This window comes from Anas acuta, chromosome Z (assembly GCF_963932015.1).
Source record: "Anas acuta chromosome Z, bAnaAcu1.1, whole genome shotgun sequence".
NCBI classification, from domain to species: Eukaryota; Metazoa; Chordata; class Aves; order Anseriformes; family Anatidae; genus Anas; species Anas acuta.
The window spans coordinates 76,465,484-76,487,379 of record NC_089017.1 but is presented as its reverse complement, the minus strand read 5'-3'; the positions used below and the strand labels follow the sequence as shown (position 1 = coordinate 76,487,379).

Sequence of the window (21,896 nt, the reverse complement as noted above, 5' to 3'; positions counted from 1 at the left end):
CCCAGCTCTGGCCAGCAGCAGGTCCCTTGTGGAGCAGCTGGAGCTGGCTCCTCTCTGCCATGGGGCAGCTGCTGGGCTCTGCTCACAGAGGCCACCCTGCAGCCCCTCTGCTACCAAAACATTGCCGTGGAGACCCAACACAGGAAGGTGATGATCTGTCAGGTCTGCTCAGAAGAAAATTATACTCTTGTGAGTTTTAAAATCAATCTGCATGCTAATCTAAGTCAACTAGAAATTCCACTGGAAGAAATGCGGAAATAACTTATCAACAGGAACTGAAATATGGAGGAACACATGAAAGAAAAAGAAGAGGTAATCAGAGAAATAATGTGAAAAGATGACAAGTTCAAGATAAAGCTGATGTAATTAATGGGATGGAGTGTTGGTGGGGAACAAGAAGTAGTGTCAGTGTGAATCTGAGTTATGCAATAAATGAGTAGAAGAGTATCTTTGAGCTATATGTGGGGCTACGAGTCATGAGAGGGTTTCACTGCCAAAAAAATGACAGGTAGGTAACTAGTGATGGGAAAGTGATTGGGGTTCTTTATTAGGGATTATAGTGATAGGACACGGAGTAATGGCTTTAAACTGGAAAAGGGTAGATTTAGATTTTAGATTTAGATTTTAGATATTAGGAAGAATGTCTCTACTCTGCGGTTTCTCATGCTGCCCTGTCAGCCAGCAGGCTGGGAGGACACAGCCAGAACAGCTGACCCCAGCAATGGTCCGTACCATATGACATCGTGCTCAGCAAGAAAAGCTGAGGGAAATAATTCTGTGATTCTGTGATGGCTAGAGTCATGGCATTTGTCTGTCCAAGTCCCCATTAGGCATGATGAGTCTTGCTTGCCTGGAAATGGCTGAACATCTGCCTGTCAATAGGATGGAGGGAACAAATTCCTTCTGCTTTACTTGTGTGCACAGCTTTCGCTTTACCTATTAAGCTGTCTTTTTCTCAACCCACCAGTTTTCTCACTTTGGCCCCTCTGATTCTCACCCCCATCCTGCTGTGTAGAGGGAGGGAACAGCAGCTCTGTGGGGCTCAGTTGCTCACCAGGGTTAATCACAGTACAGCTATAAAATGTGTTTAGAAGTATTGTTTCTTAATATCAGTTAATATTCAAAATGTCTTCTTAGTGGCTATCATTTTCATTTCTTCATCTGTTGACCATATAGTATTTCCTAGTATCGTACTTCAAGAGGTTGGCATGGAGGAATGCATTGATTCACCTGAAACCTCTCACTAGTTTTCTGCAGAATCAGCCAAACTAGTGACAACAGTTTAGTCAACAGGATAGAGTAAGGGGTCAGAGTTAGAAAGTTATACAGGATTTTTATTTTTATTTTTAATCTCATTTAATTTTCAAGCCATGTCTATTATGTTGTAATTATTAATCAAATGAAGTAAAAATTATACTTGTAAAATTACAGAAGCAATTGTTATTAAGTAGGTAATTGAATGTGAGCTCATATGTGAAGAGGCTTTTCTAATAAGAGACTCTCTTCCAAATGTTTAACTGTACCAGATTTGTACTATGCTAACTCAGAAAAAGGCATTTTCCCCTTGGAATTAAAGTGTTCGCTAGTCTGTTTATATTGAAAGAAATATTTTGGAAAAAATCTATAGAGTAACTGTTTTGTGAGGTTTATAACTGTAGACAAGTTATTACTGTCAAACGGCTTTTCCTGCTTCCAACTCTTATTAAATACTGATTAGGTCCAGGACACCTTTGCTGGCCTCACACAGTCAAGAGTGGAAGGCTGAGTTTATACATAACTTAAGTTAAAAGACAACTTCTAATATGTTGGCTTGACAGTGATACCCAGTTTGTTGAGTATCAAAAAATAAAACTAAAAAAATAGCAAAGCCAAACATACTGGAGCATTGAATGGAAGGGGAGAAGGGGAAGGATATTTGTTTTTGTTTTCCTAGCTGAAAGAAAGCTCTACCAATGTGTTTCTTATTTTTTGATGCATGTTGCCTCTGCCCTCTGGGAACCACCAAACCAGCACATTTCAAAACAGCAGAATAATTTAATCCAGAGTATTCAATGGGGACTGTTATCCCACAGGTGAAAAAAACACCTTGTGTTTACTTAGTCCCGTCCCCCTCCCAGGGAATTTTATTTTATTTTTTTTCCTAAAAACTACTGTAATTGATCCTCCTGTATAGGAGAGAAAAGAAAATAACAGGAAAAAAAAAAAAAAAAAAAAAAAAAAAAGAAGAAAAAAAAAAAGAACCTCAGAAAACTATATAGATGACCTACTTCTGTCAGTAATATAAAGACAGTCTATAACAGTCTTTAACAGAGTTATAAATCTTCACAATTTTTCATGTATAACAATCTATTTAGGAAGTAAGGAATTAATGCTTTTTCTTTCATGTTCCATTAGAAGAGTTATTTGTTAACTACTGTAACAAAATCATGTCTGTTTATCAGGACTGAGGATAAGAATGCTCTGAGAAGTAAGCTTGCAAATTGATATGTTAAAAGAGCCAAATGTTTTGGAACTTATACCTTTGATTGCCAACTGTAGTGGAGGTAGCTCGTGTTATGTTTTAACTTCATCCTGTTACTAGGTAAATCAGTGCCTCTTAATATCTTTAACCATGCAGAATTCAGGCATTCTTAACTGGGCTGCATTAGTAATTGATTTTTATCTAGCATGGGCCCCCCTCGTTGGTGTGTGTACCCTCTCCACAACATCAGTGTTCTGAATTTGGTAAAATAATATCCAAGGAAGGTTCCCTTTATCCTGCCCCCAAATATATATACACACATACATACTTACATATATATATATTGTATTTCTATCTTAATAATTGTATGTTTCTTTCAGAAACTTACATACTGTTAAGTATTAGAAAAAAAAAAAAAAAGTTATGTATTTGTTAACATAATTAGCATGTAATGAATCATCCAGACAGCTGGTTTTTAGCTAATCTCCTGTGATTTTTTGCTTCATTTTCCATTTTGGTTCATTACTTAAAGTAAGTCTGTTAAATGTGGATTGTATTTCTACCTTTTGAACTTCATTGTGTTCCTTTGTTTACAAAAATGTTAAGCTAGTTTAATCAGGCTTTTGTGACCTATCTTAATCCTTCATCTCTTTTTAGATAAAGAAACAGCTACTCTTACAAATGATAAGACATCAGCCAAAGAAACTTTAAAACTGTGACATTATACACATTTTATGTATTAGTGGAAGGTTTTCTTTGATTTTATTTATATAGGGTTTTTTATTTACATGAAGAGAGAGAAAAAATACTTAATGTGGATTAATTAGCCTACTTTTTAATTTCCTATGATTAAAACTAAATATAGAGCTTTGGGTTTTCTTTTATTTTGATTTGTTCAAATTAATTCACTTATTATTTTAATTTTGTAGTAAACTTGCACTTACCCCTAGGAAATACATTTTTATACTTAAATAATTAATAACTTTAAAACCTTAAATGAGATTTTTTTAAAAAATGTAAAACAATATGTGGCATGGTTTTCAAAATCGGTATCTGCTTATTTCTATGAAAATATTATTGAAAAATGAAGGTAAACTAAGGTGATGAAGATAGGCTATAAAGTATAAGCTATAAAGTAATTAAATCACTTTCACTGAAGTGTTTTAATATTCATTTTTACCTCAATATTACCAGCATCTTACTTGTGTCCAGCAAGCCTCCTTTCTCTTTTCTCTCTCTTTTCTTTCTCCAAAATATAACCAACTTGATACTATTATAAAGATATGTTCAAGTATCATTTTCTTGAATATATTGAGTAGATAGATACAAAATGTGCTTTCAATTATGATGTTTTTAATTTATTACATTTCATTATCCATGAGCTGCTAAGGAACATAATTGCGATTATGGAACAAAAAATCTGGTGTATTATCTGAATTTGTGTAGAAGTACTGAATGTTGTTTAGAGGAGCAGCATTTGCATAGTAGAGATGTGAACAAGAAGAGAAACAGGCTTTGGAGTAAACTCTTTCCATAAAGATCCTTTCGGGGGGATTAAATAAAAGGACTTGGTAAGGACAGTTTATTTTGATGTCCCTTGTTCTTCAACATTCCCAGCAGTTTGCTTTCCAGCTAAGTTGAAATACAAATGTTAAGGTTTGCACTTTTAACTTAAAGAAATTTCATTTCTCCTCTACATTCATGTCCACATAGCTTTATTTCCACTAGTTTATCATTTTCTCCCTTTGAAATGAAGAACCTTAGTTACAGATTTTCTTTTATCCTTCCACTTAATGTTTGTTTGTGATCTCTTGAGCCATGATTATTGCCTACAACTAATCGTGTATGATCTTCATCATATCTATCAAAAATAAGCCTGAAATAGCATTGATACCTGCTGGTTAAGTGGCTGCATGATGAAAAAAAATATATCAGTTCATGTCTGGGAATAATTAGGACTCAATAACTTTAGTGTAATTTATTCAACATTTATATATGGAAATTAAAGAATCCCAGACTTGATTTCATGTAACTAATGTTTATGCCTCTGCACCTTTGTTGAGATTTCTGTCCATATTACAAGCTATAGTAGATAATCTACAATATTTGCATTGTAGTGACAATTGATTTCAGAAAGATTGTTTTCTTATGTGTAGTCAGTTGAAGAAATCTTGCTTTTAAGAAGTTTTAGGATGAAGGGAAGAAGTATATAGTATATAGTGGTCACTTGCCTTACTACTGTTCTCTCCCAGAAAATCCTGTTGCATCTTTCTGATGTGCTGGTAAAGCACACTAATATAAAGTAGCCCATACGGATTACAGATTACAATGTCCCATTTGATATCCCACCTCAATAGTTCCAGTCCATTATATATCCCAGATCTTTACATTAATGTAAGCAAGATTTCAGTTATATCTACAATTTATTACTAAAGGTGAAATGCTTTAGAAATACATATATATATGTTTAAACAAATAATAATAATTTAATTGTAGAAATTTACGATTGTGGAATTTTCCAAAAAACCTAATGCCAAGGTCCTACACCTGGGCCAGGACAATGCCAAGAACAAATACAGGCTGGGCAGAGAATTGATTGAGAGCAGCCCTGAGGAGAATGACCTTTAGGAGGTGGTTGATGAGAAGCTCACCAGGAGCCAGCCATGTGTGCTGGAAGCCCAGAAAGCCACCCGTACCCTGGGCTGCACCAACAGCAGTGTGGCCAGCAGGGTGAGGGCGGGGATTGTCCCCCTCTGCTCTACTCTAGTGAGGCCCCACCTAGAGCCCTGCGCTCAGCTCTGGGGTCCCCAGCACAAGGAAGCCATGGAAATATTAAAACAAGTCCAGAGAAGGTCTACAAGGATGATCAAGGGCTGGAACACCTCTCCAGCCAGGCTGAGGGAGCTGGGGTTGTTCAGCCTGGAGAAGTCCCTGTGTAGACTTCACAGCAGCCTGCCAGTGCCTAAAGGGGGCTGCAGGAAAGCTGGGGAGGGACTCTGTGTCAGGGGGTGTAGGGATGGCTTTAGACTCCCCAAAAGGTAGGTTTAGATTAGACACCAGAGGAGCTGTGGCTGCCCCATCCCTGGCAGTGCCCAAGGCCAGGCTGGATGGGGCTGGGGGCAGCCTGGGCTGGGGGGAGATGTCCCTGCCCATGGCAGGGGGTGGCACTGGGTGGGCTTTAAGGTCCCTTCCAACCCAAACTATTCTGGGATTCTATAAATTCATTTAAAGGCATTTCCATAAATTTAAGCCTTAAATTATTTGAAGACCTACATGTATACCATAGCAACTCTTAGATATTGTGAAGACAAAAATACAGGTAATAGAAACTGTAACTTCAACCTCCTTGCTTCCTTGTATTTCCTTTTTTTTTTTTTTAATTATTATTTTTTTTTCAGAGCAGGCCCACCATAAACTGCACATCCCTTCTTTTTGCAATTCATTTTCTATTTCTGCATTACAAAAGTAGCTGATGTACTTCGATTATATTTCTGCCTTCTTGACATCTCCTTTCCTCTTCTATTTTTGCTGTTTCTGTCACTGCAGAGTGCCTGCTAATGCAGCTTTTATAGGAGCAGGCTATAAGGGGTCTGTATAAAGCAGTAGATGGGACAATTGCTGATGAAGAATGGTACATGTATGTAAATAGGCTTTACAGCTAGTGACTCCTTGAACTCCACTCTGTTATCTATGATCTATGCCACAGTCCTCCCAATGTTCTACACAGATGGAATGAAAAAGCTTGCAGTTTCCCTCAGTGAAAGACAGGGAAGAAATATGTATCAATTAAAACTGTGGTACTTCTATGTTATGGGTATATAGTCTTCACAGAAAACATGAAGAGGACATCGTAGTGAAAATTACAGAAATCCTACATACAGAATGAGTAAAAATCCATGTCTTCACTATTTTTTTTACTTTAAAAATAGAGAGATCCCTAATTTTGTATCATAAATCAATCAGTATAGAGATATTCAACAGGTTTAATTCCCACCTACTAAAAAAATACGGAGCAGACAGTGCGGGTAGGGATATATAATAGGGAGTTAGAATAGAAAAACAGCGGACATACAGATATGATGCAGATTTCTGCAGTTGTCTTTGTTCCTTGGAAAACCTATAAAATTTTGACAGCCAAAACAAGATCCTATTACTCAGGGGAAACAAAATAAATGTCTTTGCATTTAATCTAGGAAATAATGTGTTTCATAGCCTCTTTGTCACATATTATTTATGTCTTATCCTTGCAAGTATTGTATTTGATTTCTACTGCACAATTATATTAAATGGAAATATGAGTAGAGCTGAGGAGAAAATAAAACCATCTGTTTGAACGTAGAGAGTGGAAGTTTTAATAAGAAAGAGGTACTCTTTTAAAGGCCACATGAGCATAATACCCTAGGACCACAAATGTGTTTCTAGTGGGAGAATGACATTTTTGTAAAGATTACAAAAGCATTAAGCTTGTTACTTTTTAAGCTTATAGTAGGGGGTAAGATAACAGTATCTAAGTTACTGAAATGTCAATTGAACTGACAGAATTTCAAAGCTGGTAGCATGCCTGAATTCAGTCCTTCTTTTTAGAGCAGTTGGTTGAAATTACTTATTAAGCTCATAATGTGAAAACTGACAGTGAAATCTCATTATTGATCCACTGTCATATTGAAAAGATGCCAATTCTGGGATTTTATTGGCATATTATTTATTTACCAAGATAAGTAACTGCTAACTTTTCTTTCAAAGTTATATATTACTAAATCGGAAATAGTTGATGTGTTTTTGGGGTCATATTTTTAGAGGCTGATGTGTCCTGATGAAGTTATGTCACTTCATCTTTGCCAACAGGAACTTGAATCTGTTTACTGAATTCTGTTGAAGTTCAAAGGGACATAATTCCAGTCTTTTTTCTTTTTTTTTTTTAATTATTATTATTATTATTATTATTATTATTATTTATTTTTATTTTTTATTTTTTTTATTTTTTTGCTTTCAAAATGTCCACAATTAGCAAACACCAACTAATTATCTTCCTTTTTGCTCCCTCAGCACACCTGGGTGTTCTTCCTCAGCATGAAGAGAGCATTTAACTCACTATGCCCTCTAATTATTGCATTCTCCTCCCAAGTTTAAAAGATGAAAGTGATTTACTCTCCAGTATGATATTTTGTGAATGGTCAGGGGTCAATCTGAGATTTATATACTGTAGTATTCTATTTAATTATAAGTGACAAAATTTGAGAATTACTAAGCTAGGCTCTCTTTTACTTCGGAATATATGGCTGTGTGAAGAAAAATGTGTAGAACCATGGCAGATAAGACTTCAAAAATGTCTTCTAAAGAGATTCCTGCATTACTGATTGAAAAGAAAGTTATTAGAGGAGACTTCTCAACATGTATTTCCACCATCATGTAAGCACAAGCTAATTAGATGTTCCTAGCTGTGATTTTTTGTCAGGACAGCGAACCTACACTGTCACAAAATGTGTATTCAGAGAGAAAAATTAACTTTAAAGGGCAAAATGATTTTAGCCACAATAGGTTGTTTTGCAGAAAAATACATCTATTTAAACTGAAGATGTGTTATATCCAAGGGATGGATGTTCTGTGCTAACTTAGAACACAAACCTATTTTTCATGGTCACTTAGGCTTAGAAATTAAAAAAAACCCTCTATTTTCAATGAAGGGGATACTGTATTTACTGAGTTTTTTTGTTTTGTTTTGTTTTGATAAATCTTTTGGTCATTTTATAGGATGTGTCTCTGCATTTGCTGAATATAGCAAGGCAATGCTAATTCCTGTCCTGTCTTATCTAGAGAGAATAAACATTGTTGTAACCCAATCCAACACCTGAATTTGAAATTCAACATTTGGTGTCTTCTCAAGATTTTTAGTACCCCTAACCACTGGGGGCTCTCTGAAGTTGATTGAGTTATCAGGAGTTATATAAAGATCTCATATATCGTATATATAAAGAGGTGTTATAGTGTATATTATAGGTATTATAGCAATAGTATCAATGAGGAGGAACTAATATGTGCACATTTACATTAATTTATGACTAATTCTGTATTTGTAATATGGAAAATGTTCTATCCATTCTACAAAATATTTATTAAAAGGTTATGAATTTCCAAAGATGTTTCTCTAGAAGCTTAGAAATGGCAATATCTGCTTTTTTTTTTCTGTGTGCCTAAACTTCTTTCTGATTTTTATATTCTTTGTAAAGTATTTGTGAGAAGTTTGTGGTGATTTTGCCTAAATAGGGTTTTGAAATATCAAGAGGTAGGAAGCAGAAATACAAGTATCGACCCCAGCTTTATAAGTAATTTTCTGAGTGTTTTCTCCTATTAGAACAAAAGCTGTCACTATATGCCTCTGTTATATCTTGAAAATCCCAAGGAGTAAAGGAAGCAAAAGTGACAGAAGCACTTTAATCTATTATTTAGGGAAATACATAATATCAAGTGTAGACTACACAAAGGAATGATGAACGCTTGATAGAAATTTGTGATTGGTTGAAAGTTCCTAGCAATCTAATTTTAATAGAGTAAATCTGTTGTAATGAACCTATCTGTGTGAAACCCAAGCATTCTACTGTGAGTGTAAGTACAGAGGATAGAAAAAAAAAAAAAAAGCTAGCAGACATTTTTGTATTTGCAGATATTTAAGAAACCTAAGTCAGTTAAAAATAAATATGTTAATTACACTGATTTCAAATAAAAATTACAGGTGTTTTTATCAGCTAAGTATTTTAAATAGCTTACAGGGGAACACACAGAAGTCCTATCAAAGTTAGCATTCGTTAGAAAGATGATGTACCTGGCAGTACATAATTTTCTTCCAGCAAAGACTGAAGAACTTCTTACAATTCTTCAGGAACTATTCTCTTTCAAAATAGGTGGTGTCTCCACTTTGCCCCAGGTGCCTCCAGTTATGCTTTCTTTTACACTCCTTTGGTGTTTCCTGTGTGTGTGAAGACTTCAGGGACTGCAGTAACTCCCTCAGCCCACTCTATAGGCAACAGAAATTAAAAAATAATAATAATTGTGTGGAGACAGTTTCTGGCATTGGTAAGGCCAGAATGTGATTTCAGTCCTACTGAGAAACGTTACAAGGAATAGTGTTTTGCCATAGGATAATTTCTGCAATTTTCTGAAGAGAACCGTTTACCTTTAGTCACTAATTAAGAATAAATTGTCAGTTATAGGATAATACCTAAAAAAGCCACAAATACAACTGCAAAAATAACTACCTGCAAGTTTTCAGACCATTTTAACTAAGGAGAAATTTAAAGAATTTCTGCTACTTCATTACTCTGATAATTATAAGTATCTGAAAATGACTGGATACCACCTGCTAAATTCCTTAAAAGGACCCATCAATAATTAGTTTTAATTCATAGACTAATTAATTGGTTTACTTTTGAATTCTTTACAATGTGATTGTGTACCAGAAATTGCAGTGTATTATCAGGATGTGTTCTAATTTGTTAGAAAATACATGTATTTTGGAAAATTAAGGAGCACAATGTAGTAGCAGATCAAGCTGAGGTAGGTGTCCACGTGTAAAGTTTTTTTGTTAGTCATTATTACAGGGCACTTCATCCTCAGAGCACCTGAGGAATTCTCTACAGCTTGTTCAACAGCACAATAGCTGTATGCTGTCAAGGAATCAGACTGGTGAGATGATTTGCTTAAGACTATTACGTAAACTTAGTGTCAGTTTGTTGTTCTTGCTCTCTCCAGCCTGTGTATCCAGCAATGGTCTATCCTTGTGTCATTTGGTCAGTGAACATGACTACAAGTGAAGATTTAATTTTGACAGATGTATACACTCCTTGTTAACAAAGGACTTAGGTTTTTGCTTTATAGCATCTAGCAACCTGATGTTGGAATCAAACTTCATGATGAGGTGAAAACTGGTTTCATTTAACTGGGGAGACATTATGGAGTAGATATGATTAAAATTTCATGTATAGTGAATCTCCTTCAAAAGATTAGTGTAGTCTTCACAGAGGTTGTTTAATAGCTGGCAGTGACATCTCTCTTCCTATGACAGACACCCTTTCTTGATTAAATATATGCAAATTTATACATGCTTACCATGTTTATACATAAGTTGAAATCCCGTACTTCACTGCATTTTTTTGACAAGTGCACAGTACGGATGTACAGTATAAGCATTTACAAAAGCCATAAGTTAATGGTGATGTCTAATACAAAAATGTTTTCTATCTTCAGATCTGCGACCATTTAAAAAAAGGGGAGGAGGAGGGGGACACAACACAGAGCCAACATGTAATCTGTTTGCATGAGCTTTTTTATCAACGTCCCATGGCACCTGTAGGTTTCACTGGCACTAAAAAGGAGCTGCAAAGTAAGACAGGTGTTTAAAAAACCTTAAACAGGCTGATAACAGTTTGCATCCGTGTGGTTTCCTTTGCTGCACTGATAGTTCTTTATGGGTCTGTCAGTTTCAATCAGCAGAGAGTAGATGTGATCAGTATATCTGATAAACTTGTCAATGCCTTTTTAAAGCAGGATTCCCCAACCTATTCTATTCAGCTCTCCTCCCCCCTCCCCTTTTTCATCATTTCAAGTAGAACCTTGATAAGACAGAGATATGTCACAGGCAGCTGTGTATAGCTAGCTCAGCTACAACTAATTTGTGCAGGAAAAAATTAAATCAGGAGGTAAATTATTTCATGATTGCTCATTCCCAACAGAGTTGGGCATCATTCTGAAGAAAATATCAAATAATTGGTTTCAGGCCATGTCAGACACATGCAATTCCCTTCACTAATGGCTATGTGAGGTAGCACTAGGCCTCAGGGGTCACCAAAGAACTGAAAATAGCTTAGTGCCAGGCACAGCAATAGAGAGACAGAGCACATAGGAAATGAAGTGGCAATAAGTGCAATCTATAGGGGAAATGTGCTTCACTTGGAGTTTAATATATTGGCTTAGAATCTGGCAGTAAGCCATGCAACAATTGTTTACCTTTTTGTCAGCATCTGCATCTGTTCTGTTTTGTAAACGGCACTTAACTTTCAGTCAGTAAATGCTGGAATCAATAACAACTGTTAAGGGATTTCCTTTCTTTTTTTTCATATTCCATAACAAATGCACACTACAAACAATGTTTGCCTTAGATTAACAAGGAACAGACATTAACAGGGTCAAAGGGATTTGTTGGGGAACATTTTATAGCTTCTTGGGTTTGCAGTAATTGTATCTGTGTGATTTGAATGTATCTTGTAACCTATCCAAATTAAACTGTTAAAAAAATGCTAGCATGCAGTAATGAAGATGATTTTTTATAATTATCTTAAGTACTGTGTATAGAAAACTGCTGGCACTGTTTGTAATAATTTAGGTCTGTGTAGTACTGTGTATTACATCTGCTATGCAGAAATATTAAGTTGCCTTTTACAGTATGAGGAAATTAGTGATTATATCCAGCAATAGTAATTATTTAAACCTAGCAGTTACATTAAAAATCGTATATCAACATGCAGCTTAAGAAGAGAAAGCTGTGAGCAGATGTCCATAAAAATTGAATATATCATTACTAAATGCAAGTGAAATAATAGTACAGTTTATATACAAGCCCTGTCTAGGAGTTACTGTGTGCAGATGAATGCTGTCATAAATGCAAGATTGCTACAATAGCTATAGCATCACTTAAAAGTTAATATTGCTGAGAGGTGAGGAACACATTATTGCTAATGGAATTTATGTATGCAACTCCCTGCGCACAGCTTTGAAAATTTACCCCTTGAAATATCCCTATACACAGTGACTACCAGTAGTTGAGTTTCTCTTGCTTTATTAGGCTATTTCTTTTCAGATCTTAACAATGTGTTATTTCCATTTATGGAATGACTCTGTTATTTGCATGCAGGTTGTCATTAGATTTTAAGTTTAATATTACAGGTTTTCTTTTCAATTTTCTTCCTCATATAGTGTTATTGGATGAAATCCCTGACATCACTTTCTTGTGTCCCTAGAAGAACAATATTGTAGATCTATCTTATATGAAATTAAGCCTTATAAATGGGGGCAGGGGAATGATATTTAATGTTTTGGGAAGGTATTTTATAGTAAAATTGATTAAAAGCATTTTAAACCCTTGGTTCCTGCTGAGGGAGAAATCCCCACTGTAATCACTAAAGAAGGCAGTCATCAGGTTGCTTTCCAAGGATTTCATCCTGAGTCTCAGAAGCAGTTTAGTCATGTGTCTCTGTACACTGAATAGTAAGGCTAATTAATCTGAGAGCAGCACTGTCGTAGGGTAGCTATTCTTGAACATCCGCAGCCAGCTCGCCTATATTTGGTACCACACTTTACTGTGTCACATCCCTGGATGACTAAAAATGACCAGAATTAGCTATTCCATTTTTTGAGATGCCGTGAATGCCTAAGAGTTAAAAAATATAACATGCCAGGCCCTAAAAAATACAAAATCACAAAAGTTGCTTTAAGGGTATAGGATTCATTCATATGCATATTTTCATATGCTTTTGAGATTTTAAATGCTTCCAAGCTATAACCAAGGAAACTGGAACACACTTTGTTTAATGGTTTCAAGAGCTACAGCTTTGAGAAGCACACCACTTTTGAAACTTTCTATAAGTTAGCAGTTGTACCCAGATCATTAAGATCTAGAACAGCCTTATTTCTGATGATTCTTCATTTTTAGAGATAAGAGCATATCTTTTAATGTGGTAAGGTAAAGGCAGAAATCTTGGTACTGATTTTAAGTATTTAGGAGAAGGTTAGGTATTATGATCAAATACTTTATTGAAAGTGTGTCCATTATTCTGCTTAGAATTCACATGGGCACTTCTAAGCTTAATCACTGGTAAAGTAAAATTAAAAAAAAAAATGGTACCGTGCTTTTTTTTTTTTTTTTTTTTTTTTTTTTTTTTTAATTCCACAGAGCTCCCAAGTAGTCACATTATTTAGCAGAAAATGTTTTTTGTTATATACAAATAAGAGAGAGACTTCTGAGATTCATTGTTGAAGACATATTGCATCCACACTGAATTTACCCCTGAAGTTTGAATGATGTGCTGATTTTTAGGGTATCTCTTGTATTGCCTGATTCTTTATTTTCTTCATATTTTTATTGATAAGGGCAATTTCTTTCTGTAGTTACTTCTCTGTGTTTTCTATAAGAATTAATTTTGAGCAGAATTAGCCTCTACAGTGTATTTATTTTACCTTAAAAATATAAATTATTAATTTATTATTAATTAATTTGCAATTCATTATTATTAATTTAACTGTCTGATAGCATTACAAAGTTGTCCCCAGTTTCACTAGTATTGTGTATGTGTCTCTTCACATTGTATTTATAGCATGTTTTTCACTATTCTGTATTCTGTATAGGCATATTCATTAGTTTTTGCTATAAAAGAAAGCGGAAGATACTTAGGGAAGGACAAGAAGGTGAAAAGCTAGAAAAGCTTCCATATAAGGAAAAAATAGGCAAGCTAGGATTCTTCACTTCGAAAACAAAAACTGTGTGAGGGTAGGTGAGTATAAATGTCTATAAAATGATGGGAGACATTAAAAGAATAAACAGGTATCCGTACTTGACTGATAAAATAAGTTGGCATCAGATAGAACTAGCAGATGAAATATTCAAGCAAAGTGACACATTTCTTGATTACTCTCTGAGAACCTTGCATTCTAAGGAAGCAGGAAGAAAAGCAGGAAGCTGTGGGATGACCACCACGAGAATTTCAGGGTGTGAATGATTATGCTGAGTGATTATGCTGGGTGGAAGATGACCCATAACCTGGTTTACAGTGGATCTTCTGTCCTAATTTACACTAAGAAAACTCATCTACGCTTAGAACATTTGAAAATGCAAGTGAAAAGGGTTTCCATGTGGATGGTAGGACTGTTTTGGCTAAAATTTACCTAAGAACCTGGATTAACAGTGGTATAGAATGCAGGACCAGTTTGTAATTTGTCTCAAAGAGAAAATATTTTAAGCATTCTTTAATTTTTGTTAACTCTTCTTCTGGAGAGAAAATGACATTTCTGAGCTAATACAGACTGTTTAAAAATATAAAACTAGATTTGTGCTTTATTGTTGATGTAAGTCTATCATACCTGGAGGCTATCTGAATTTGGAGGATGTTGTACCTGGCTTATCCTGCTTGTTACCTGCATTTTTACCTTGTCTACTGTCAGACTTTGTTGTTGTTGTTTGTTTTCTTGATTTATTTTTTTTTCCTTATGGGCGTGGTATAGTTGCCTTCACTCAGGGCCTCTTTTCATCTATGTAATATCTGATACGTTACAGCCTTACCTCATCCTTGGACCTGCCTGCATTTGAGGCTTTTCTGTTGCTTTGGAAAGAATCCTGCATCTGCTAATTTTTGATGTCACCAGGCCTCAATGAGGTCTGAACAGAAACTCAAAACCCAGTGTAGTCTGTCTCTAACCTCTAGTTTAGCAGGATGGTTGATCACCTAAGTCAGATTGCTCATTTTTACCTGCTGAAGAAAAATAATCTACATCTGTAAGATAATTAACAATATTATAAAAAATATTATAAACATTATATTTTTTTATAATATTATAAAATATTATAAAAATAATCCACATTTACATCTGTACAGGTGCAATCAGCCAAATGGTCTCTGGCAAAGACAGACTTTGCACTTACCTAACCTGCACAATTTGAAAGATATTTTTTATTAGTCTTTCTTTCTTTCTTTCTTTCTTTCTTTCTTTCTTTCTTTCTTTCTTTCTTTCTTTCTTTCTTTCTTTCTTTCTTTCTTTCTTTCTTTCTTTCTTTCTTTCTTTCTTTCTTTCTTTCTTTCTTTTTCTTTCTTTCTTTCATGTGAGAGGAAGTCAAGAGTACAGATTTTCTAAATGTAGACATATCAAGAGGATGAACCTTATGAACTTATTCTTTTGATTCCTTCCAGTTTTTTGTTGTGAACCGTCAAGCTTTATTTACTAAGTCCAAACAAAAGTAGTGCAAGCTGTACTTAATTCAAGTAAAATTTTTGTCTTTCTCCCTGCCCCAAAAAAGTCCATCATCTATGTAGCAGAAGCCTTAAGTGCATTCTTTCCTTCCTCTTCTCAGAGTAATTACGTTATCTTTGGTGGATGTGAAGCAGAAATAGTGTTTTCCAGAATTGACCTCTTCTTCTATGGCTGTACCCTGAAAACCAAGGCTCTTTCAGGGCTGTGCACAAAACCCTGGGTGTATTGGTAGGCTTTGTTGTCCTGACCAGCCTCTTCTGGGACCTCTCCTGCAGCCTCTCCATGATCCCTATTTCAGCTGAGGTCTGGGCCTTCCGTCCCTACCAGAGGTACATCACAGATGTCCTGTCCAGCTCCACCACATCTGAATCTATGACTTGCCATGGACCCACCTGACTGAGATTTTTTGGCTTGTGCTTGGACCTGCCTTAATGCTATGGTCCTGCCTGATGATCACTGGACTGGGTCTGACCCTTAGTTACACTCACCAGACCTGATCCTGACTCCTGGCTTGGCCTGAGACTTCTGTCATCACCACAAACGTGGCTGATGATCTGGACTCTTGGTTTTAACCTGACTATCTTCTCAGGTCTGCCCTGTGTGCCCTGCATAGAGACTGCAGAACAGGGTCCTGCTAGATAAGGAACATGACCTTGTGGCCATGTTTTCATGCTCTGCTCTTTGTCCCTAAGAAAGCAGCTAGCCTTTGCTGCTACTTAGCACCATGCTTGCATTGGATCTCATTTATTTATTTATTTATTTATTTATTTATTTATTTATTTATTTATTGTACTTGAGAATTAGCTTATTTTACAGGCTTAGGATTCTTCTGCTGGCACATTCAGTCTCCAGCACAGTTCAGGAGACCTCAGGAGACCTCAGGAGCTCATCTGGCCTAACCCCCTGCTCCAGCAAGGCAAGTTGTCCAGACCATGCCAAGGAGGCTTTTGAAGATCTCCAAGGAGGAGGCTCCACCACCTCTCTGGGCAGCCTGCGCCACTGCTCCACCACCTGCACAGCACAGAAGTGCTGCCTGATGCTCAGGGAGAACCTCCTGTGGTCCAGTTTGTGCCTACTGCCCCTTGTCCTGGCACTGGGCAACACTCAGAAGTGCCTGGTCCATCCTCTCTTCACCTTCCCGTCAAGTATTAGACATCGATGAAATCCCTCTGAGCCTCCTCTTCAGTTCAGAAATCTTCAGTATAGGCAATGGATTTGCACAAGAGCATTTTTGTGATTCCTGTTCTTCATGGAATGAAGCCTGAGGCCATGCTCAGGAGCTCAGAGCATTTTCTGACTTCTCCATATTTGTTTTGCTTCTGACTTCGCCACTATTTGGCAAAATTGGCTCACTGTAACACTAATCTTGGTTATATGATCCACTTTGCTTCTTTGTAGCCTCTGAACCTGTCTTTCACTCCCTTTTCAGAAATTCTCCTCTCAAGGTAGTGCCTCAACAGGAAGTCCACAAGTCCTGTTGTTAGGAGGGCTCCATGGACGTCCTGTTGACATAAGCCTGTAGTTAAAGATGCTACTGCAGCTGTTTCCTTGTAAAAGGATTTACATGAATTAAACTCAGAAATGCAGAAACAATCACATTCAGAAGAATGAGAGTAGCAAACACCCTGCAGGCTGTTCAGGAAGGAAGCTGAGATCAGCTTCAAGTGCTTCCAATCCGCTTGTGCATGGTTCTCTGTGAATTGGCTAGGATGCTGTCAACAGCTTTATACCATCTTCATCACAGGCGGATGTCACTCCTTCTGAATTGTGTGAGTTCTCTGACCTTTTTGTATAACATCAGAAATGGGAAAAAAAAAATAAAAAAAAGACTATGATGTGTGTGTTCTCTATATAAAACAAGCATCTCATTCAAGCAGCCTGTTCAACAAAGCTGAATCTTACCATCATAATTGTTTTGAAACTTCACAGAGCCTGTGATGTATGTAAGATCTTTCAATCAAGCTTTAGGTATGCAGGTGTGTGCACAGTATTTGCCATGGTGCACTAAATGCATGAGTTGTCATTTCTGGAAGAATAAAACTGTGGACATGGAGATGACCATATGTGAGAGAACATTTACTTCTAGTGGTTTCCCCTGACCAGCTCTTCCAAATTGCTGTGGATGAGCAAAGCAAATTGATGTTCAAGCTAACTTCTTCCAAAAGTTGGAGTGGCCAATAACACTTTTTTCTTATCCAAATTCACAAGAAATATCACCAGTCTTACATAAGAGTTTGTCTGTGTTTGGCACACTTCTGTTTTGCTGTCCTAGGGACTACGCTGTCTAACAAAGACCCATGGCTTCTGTATACATAAAACGAGGTGGAACAGAATCTTACAGTTGTAGTTCTTGTTAAGACAGGTGGTTATTGCAAAGACTACCACCCTGAATCAGCAGCATTATAAACTATGTGATCTGTGCAGAATAACACATAGCTATGTCAGCTGTGCAGGTCCTGCTGGAGGATCTGCCATTACTGGACCAGCATTATTACCATCAGTTGTGGTAGGTAGCCAGGTTAAGCAGTATGTCAGCATGGTTTCTGCTGAATGCGAATGTGAGAGTATGTGGCTTGACCCAGCTGTAGCATTGCAATAAAGAACTTGTGCAAACGATGCACTAATCTTTGTCACATCTGCATCTCTGGTATACTGTGATGTCAAATATTAAGTCATATTATGTGTTCTTTGACAAAACAGAGCCTGACACAGAGTGAAAGAAGATTTAAGAATGGTATGATATGGAATGGTCTATAAATCTTATATAGAAATCAGTTAGTTAGTTAGTTGTTTATTTATATCCTTCCAGAGAAGTCTTAGGTTCTGGGTCACATGAATCATCACAGCTCAAGGGTTCTCTGGCTTCCAGCTTTGGCGAAGAATGATTGTTCAGCCTGTTTTCCTAATGTCAGCAATTCTAGGAAAAACATTTCATATATGGTAGTCTCATCTTTCCCTTCTGTTTTTTAATGCTTTTATCTTGAACATCTTCTGGTCAAGGTATCTCCAGAAGCTGAAGGAATCAAGACTCCTGGGTTGATGGTTTGCATATCACTTTTTGTTGAAATGGATCACCATTTTGTCACTCCCCATATTCATAGGTTTATGATGAATATCAAGCTAATTCTTCTATTTAGAGGAATTTCAGCTTCATGTTTCAGGCTTTCATGAGCGCACCACTTAAACCCTTAATCTCTTACCTGCTTCCTTTGTATCTTTTTACCAAAACCAGAATTTCTATTATGATTACCTCAGATTTCTTCTTAATTTTGTATGAAAGTTTTATAGTATCATAGAATATCCGAAGTCAGAAGGAATTCACAAGGATCATCAAGCCCAATACCTGGCTCTACACAGTGTCACCCAAAAACCAGACCCTATGTCACACAGAATCACAGAATCACAGAATTTCTAGGTTGGAAGAGAACTCAAGATCATCGAGTCCAACCTCTGACCTAACGCTAACAGTCCCCACTAAACCATATCCCTAAGCTCTACATCTAAACGTCTTTTAAAGACTTCCAGGGATGGTGACTCCACCACCTCCCTGGGCAGCCTGTCCCAGTGCCTGACCACCTCTGGGAGCAGAACCTTTCCCTAACCCCCATCCTGACCCTGCCCTGTCCCAGCTCCATGTCATTCCCTCGGGTCCTGTTGCTGTCCCCAGAGAGCAGAGCTCAGCACCTGCCCCTCCGCTCCCTGTGAGGAGCTGCAGACCGCCATGAGGCCTCCCCTCAGCCTCCTATTCAGAATGTTTCTAGAACATACATAGTATTAAACAGTAAAACCTTGTTTGGAAGATTGTAAAAGTGTTTGTTAGCATATACAATAATATGCTTATCACATATCAAAGTATTTTCTCAAATTATTAATGACATGGTAAAAGAGGTGCCTTTGAACTTTGTATCTTCTGCTTCCAGCCAAAATATGTATGGTATTTAATATATGACTGATCACTGAAAGTAAAAAAATAACTTTTCACTTCTCTCTGAGTTTGGTTATATATTTTAAAGTTAATATTACTGTAGTATACCTTTGGCTTCTAGGTCCACTTACTTTCAGTCTAATGAGGACAATAGTTTGGGGGCAATCAAATAATTGGAAGGTTCCCTTGTTCCTGGGGAGAGGGGACAGGAATTTCACAAGGTTTTCAAATCAGAGGAGACAGAATTAATGTTCCATTGATTTTTATGATGTGATTCATGGTTCTCACTTCTTGCATCTGTTATTCCTGTCTGTCTGTAGACTCAGGCAGTCATTTCCTATCAGTTAAACTCAGTTTATGTTATCAACCTTTCAGGTAAAGGAGAATTCTCTGAATAGCAGAATATCTTTCTGGGGGGAGTTAGACTTGAAATTGGAAATCCAGTGCTGCAGATATTATTTACTCCTTATTCATAGAGGCAAGGCACCAGCAGAGGCAATTATCTATAGCATTTTCTTTTGGCATTCTTAGAAATGCAGGGGGCTAACATGAATACATCTGTTTGGAACTTTGAGGAAATTCAGATGTGGATGCAAAACTCACAGTTCAACCTCTAAGGCTGCAAAACAAGGATAGCAAATTAGGGAATTTTTATTCAGAGCTCAGCTCTGCTGCTTAGATCTATGTCTATTTAAAAGTGATTTGTGAATACCAAAATGAACAAACAAACAAAACAAAACAAAAACTTGGAACTTTGAGGGAAAGGGAGGTACTGAGTACTTCAGAATTGCAAAGGTAAGAGAGATTTGACACATAAAAGTACATTTCAATCAATTTGTATTTGTTTTCATCTTTCGGAGCTTCTCTTTCAAATTACTCTGGCTCTCACTCTGACAATGTCTATGTAAACTCTTCTGCTGATGTTATATCTGCAACTGAATGCCATAGGAAAATGATATCATCTTACTACAATTTCCATAGAAGTGCATTTAAAGAAGTTACAAAAATAAAACAGTTAAAGACATGTGGTTTGGTAATACAGAATTGGAAACAACTCACTGCATTTTGTAGTCTGACTGTGCTCAAAGCAGAGTTCCCTAGATTACGTGACATGACTATATGCTATGATTACAGGTGTTAACCTTTCAAAATAATATGTTCAGTTTCTTCTTTTAAATACAAGATGCTTATAGGTATAATACTTGCTGATATTTGTTCACCGACAGTCTCTCTTGTTTTCAAACCCCACATATTTAAACTTGTGGAGTGTTAGATTGATGTTTCTTTTCACTCAAATGTCATATTCATCAACGGTATTGTGCTAGCAGATTGTTAAACAGACAAGGTGACTTGCAGAGTGACAGTGTAGTGATGTGATGTCCCAAACCATTAAAATATAGTAATGATGTGTGTGGTTTTTTTCTTTTTTGTTGTTGTTGTTGTTGTTGTTTGTTTGTTTGTTTTGTTTTGTTTTTTTTTTTTTGTTCTATTAGTTTTTGTAACATAATGTGTTTTTTGTTTGTTTGTTGGGTTTGTTTTCAGTTAAATGCAGGTGAGATGGTTTCTGAGTAGATCTGTTGCTTGAAAAAATGATAGTTAATGAATAACAAAACCTGGAGTTAAGTTGTACCTTCCCAGAGAGCTGAGAAATGCTAATGACTTAGGAAGAACTAATAATGAGAAACTTTATAATCAGAAAAAAAAATAAATTGTGCTATGGCAAAAGAATTAAATTACTTGATGCACTATACTTTTCTACATAATCAGTTTTGCAGGATCATTTTTGAAGAAAAAGTAAGTTATTTTATGATTTTGCTTGAACAGCCTCCCAGGAATACCACAAAAAAGGAAGAAATTTCTGTTTAACATTGTATCAACTCAAGTGTCTTTCTCAACTCATCAAACTCTTTTTATTAATGGAAGAAAAAATTGAAGAACTCTCCGCAGAAATTTTGTTGGTGCCTTTATTGACTAAGAATAAGAATGTTCAAGGTAATGAAAGCTTTTCCTTATTTATTGATTTTATCAGGTGCAAAAGGATAATTTTATATGATTTTCAACAATAGTTCTGTAATTTATGCCATCATATTATAGAAGCAAGTGTATTACTATATTCACTAAAAATCTTTTTTGAAATAGACAGATTTACATTTCAATACAATGATTTCTAGAAAAGAACTGATGGTTGTGTATTAAGATGTGATGTACAGTTGTTATTGATGAACCATCAAACATTGTAACATTGTGACTGTTACCGAGTTTCTTATAAATACCTTATATTTCTTATAGAACAAAATATTATATGAAGTCTGCATTCGTTGAAACTGACTATTTCTGTACTTGCCCTTGAAATCTTTTTTTTTTTTCAAGAGAGAAAAACAGACTTATACATCAGTTTTATTGATCTTAATATGATCAAATAAATGTTTTAGTATGCAGACTTGCTTTCACCAATAGTTCCAACAAGTGCTTACTATTATGTACTAAGTTTAGGTGTCA

At 36.2% G+C, this 21,896-nt stretch overlaps 1 protein-coding gene across 10 annotated transcripts in view; it reads left to right on the top strand.

The window, feature by feature from the left end:
* KIAA0825 (KIAA0825 ortholog) overlaps window positions 1–21,896 on the top strand; it is a 252,026-nt gene that overhangs the window by 55,252 nt on the left and 174,878 nt on the right. For 9 of the 10 annotated variants that reach the window (XM_068667712.1, XM_068667714.1, XM_068667713.1 and 6 more), the window contains one exon: window positions 21,222–21,389. The exons of the other annotated variant lie outside the window; for it this stretch is intronic. In XM_068667712.1, coding sequence (XP_068523813.1) covers window positions 21,222–21,389 — 168 coding nt within the window. The remainder of the gene's footprint in view (window positions 1–21,221; window positions 21,390–21,896) is intronic. 10 annotated transcript variants of the gene reach the window in all.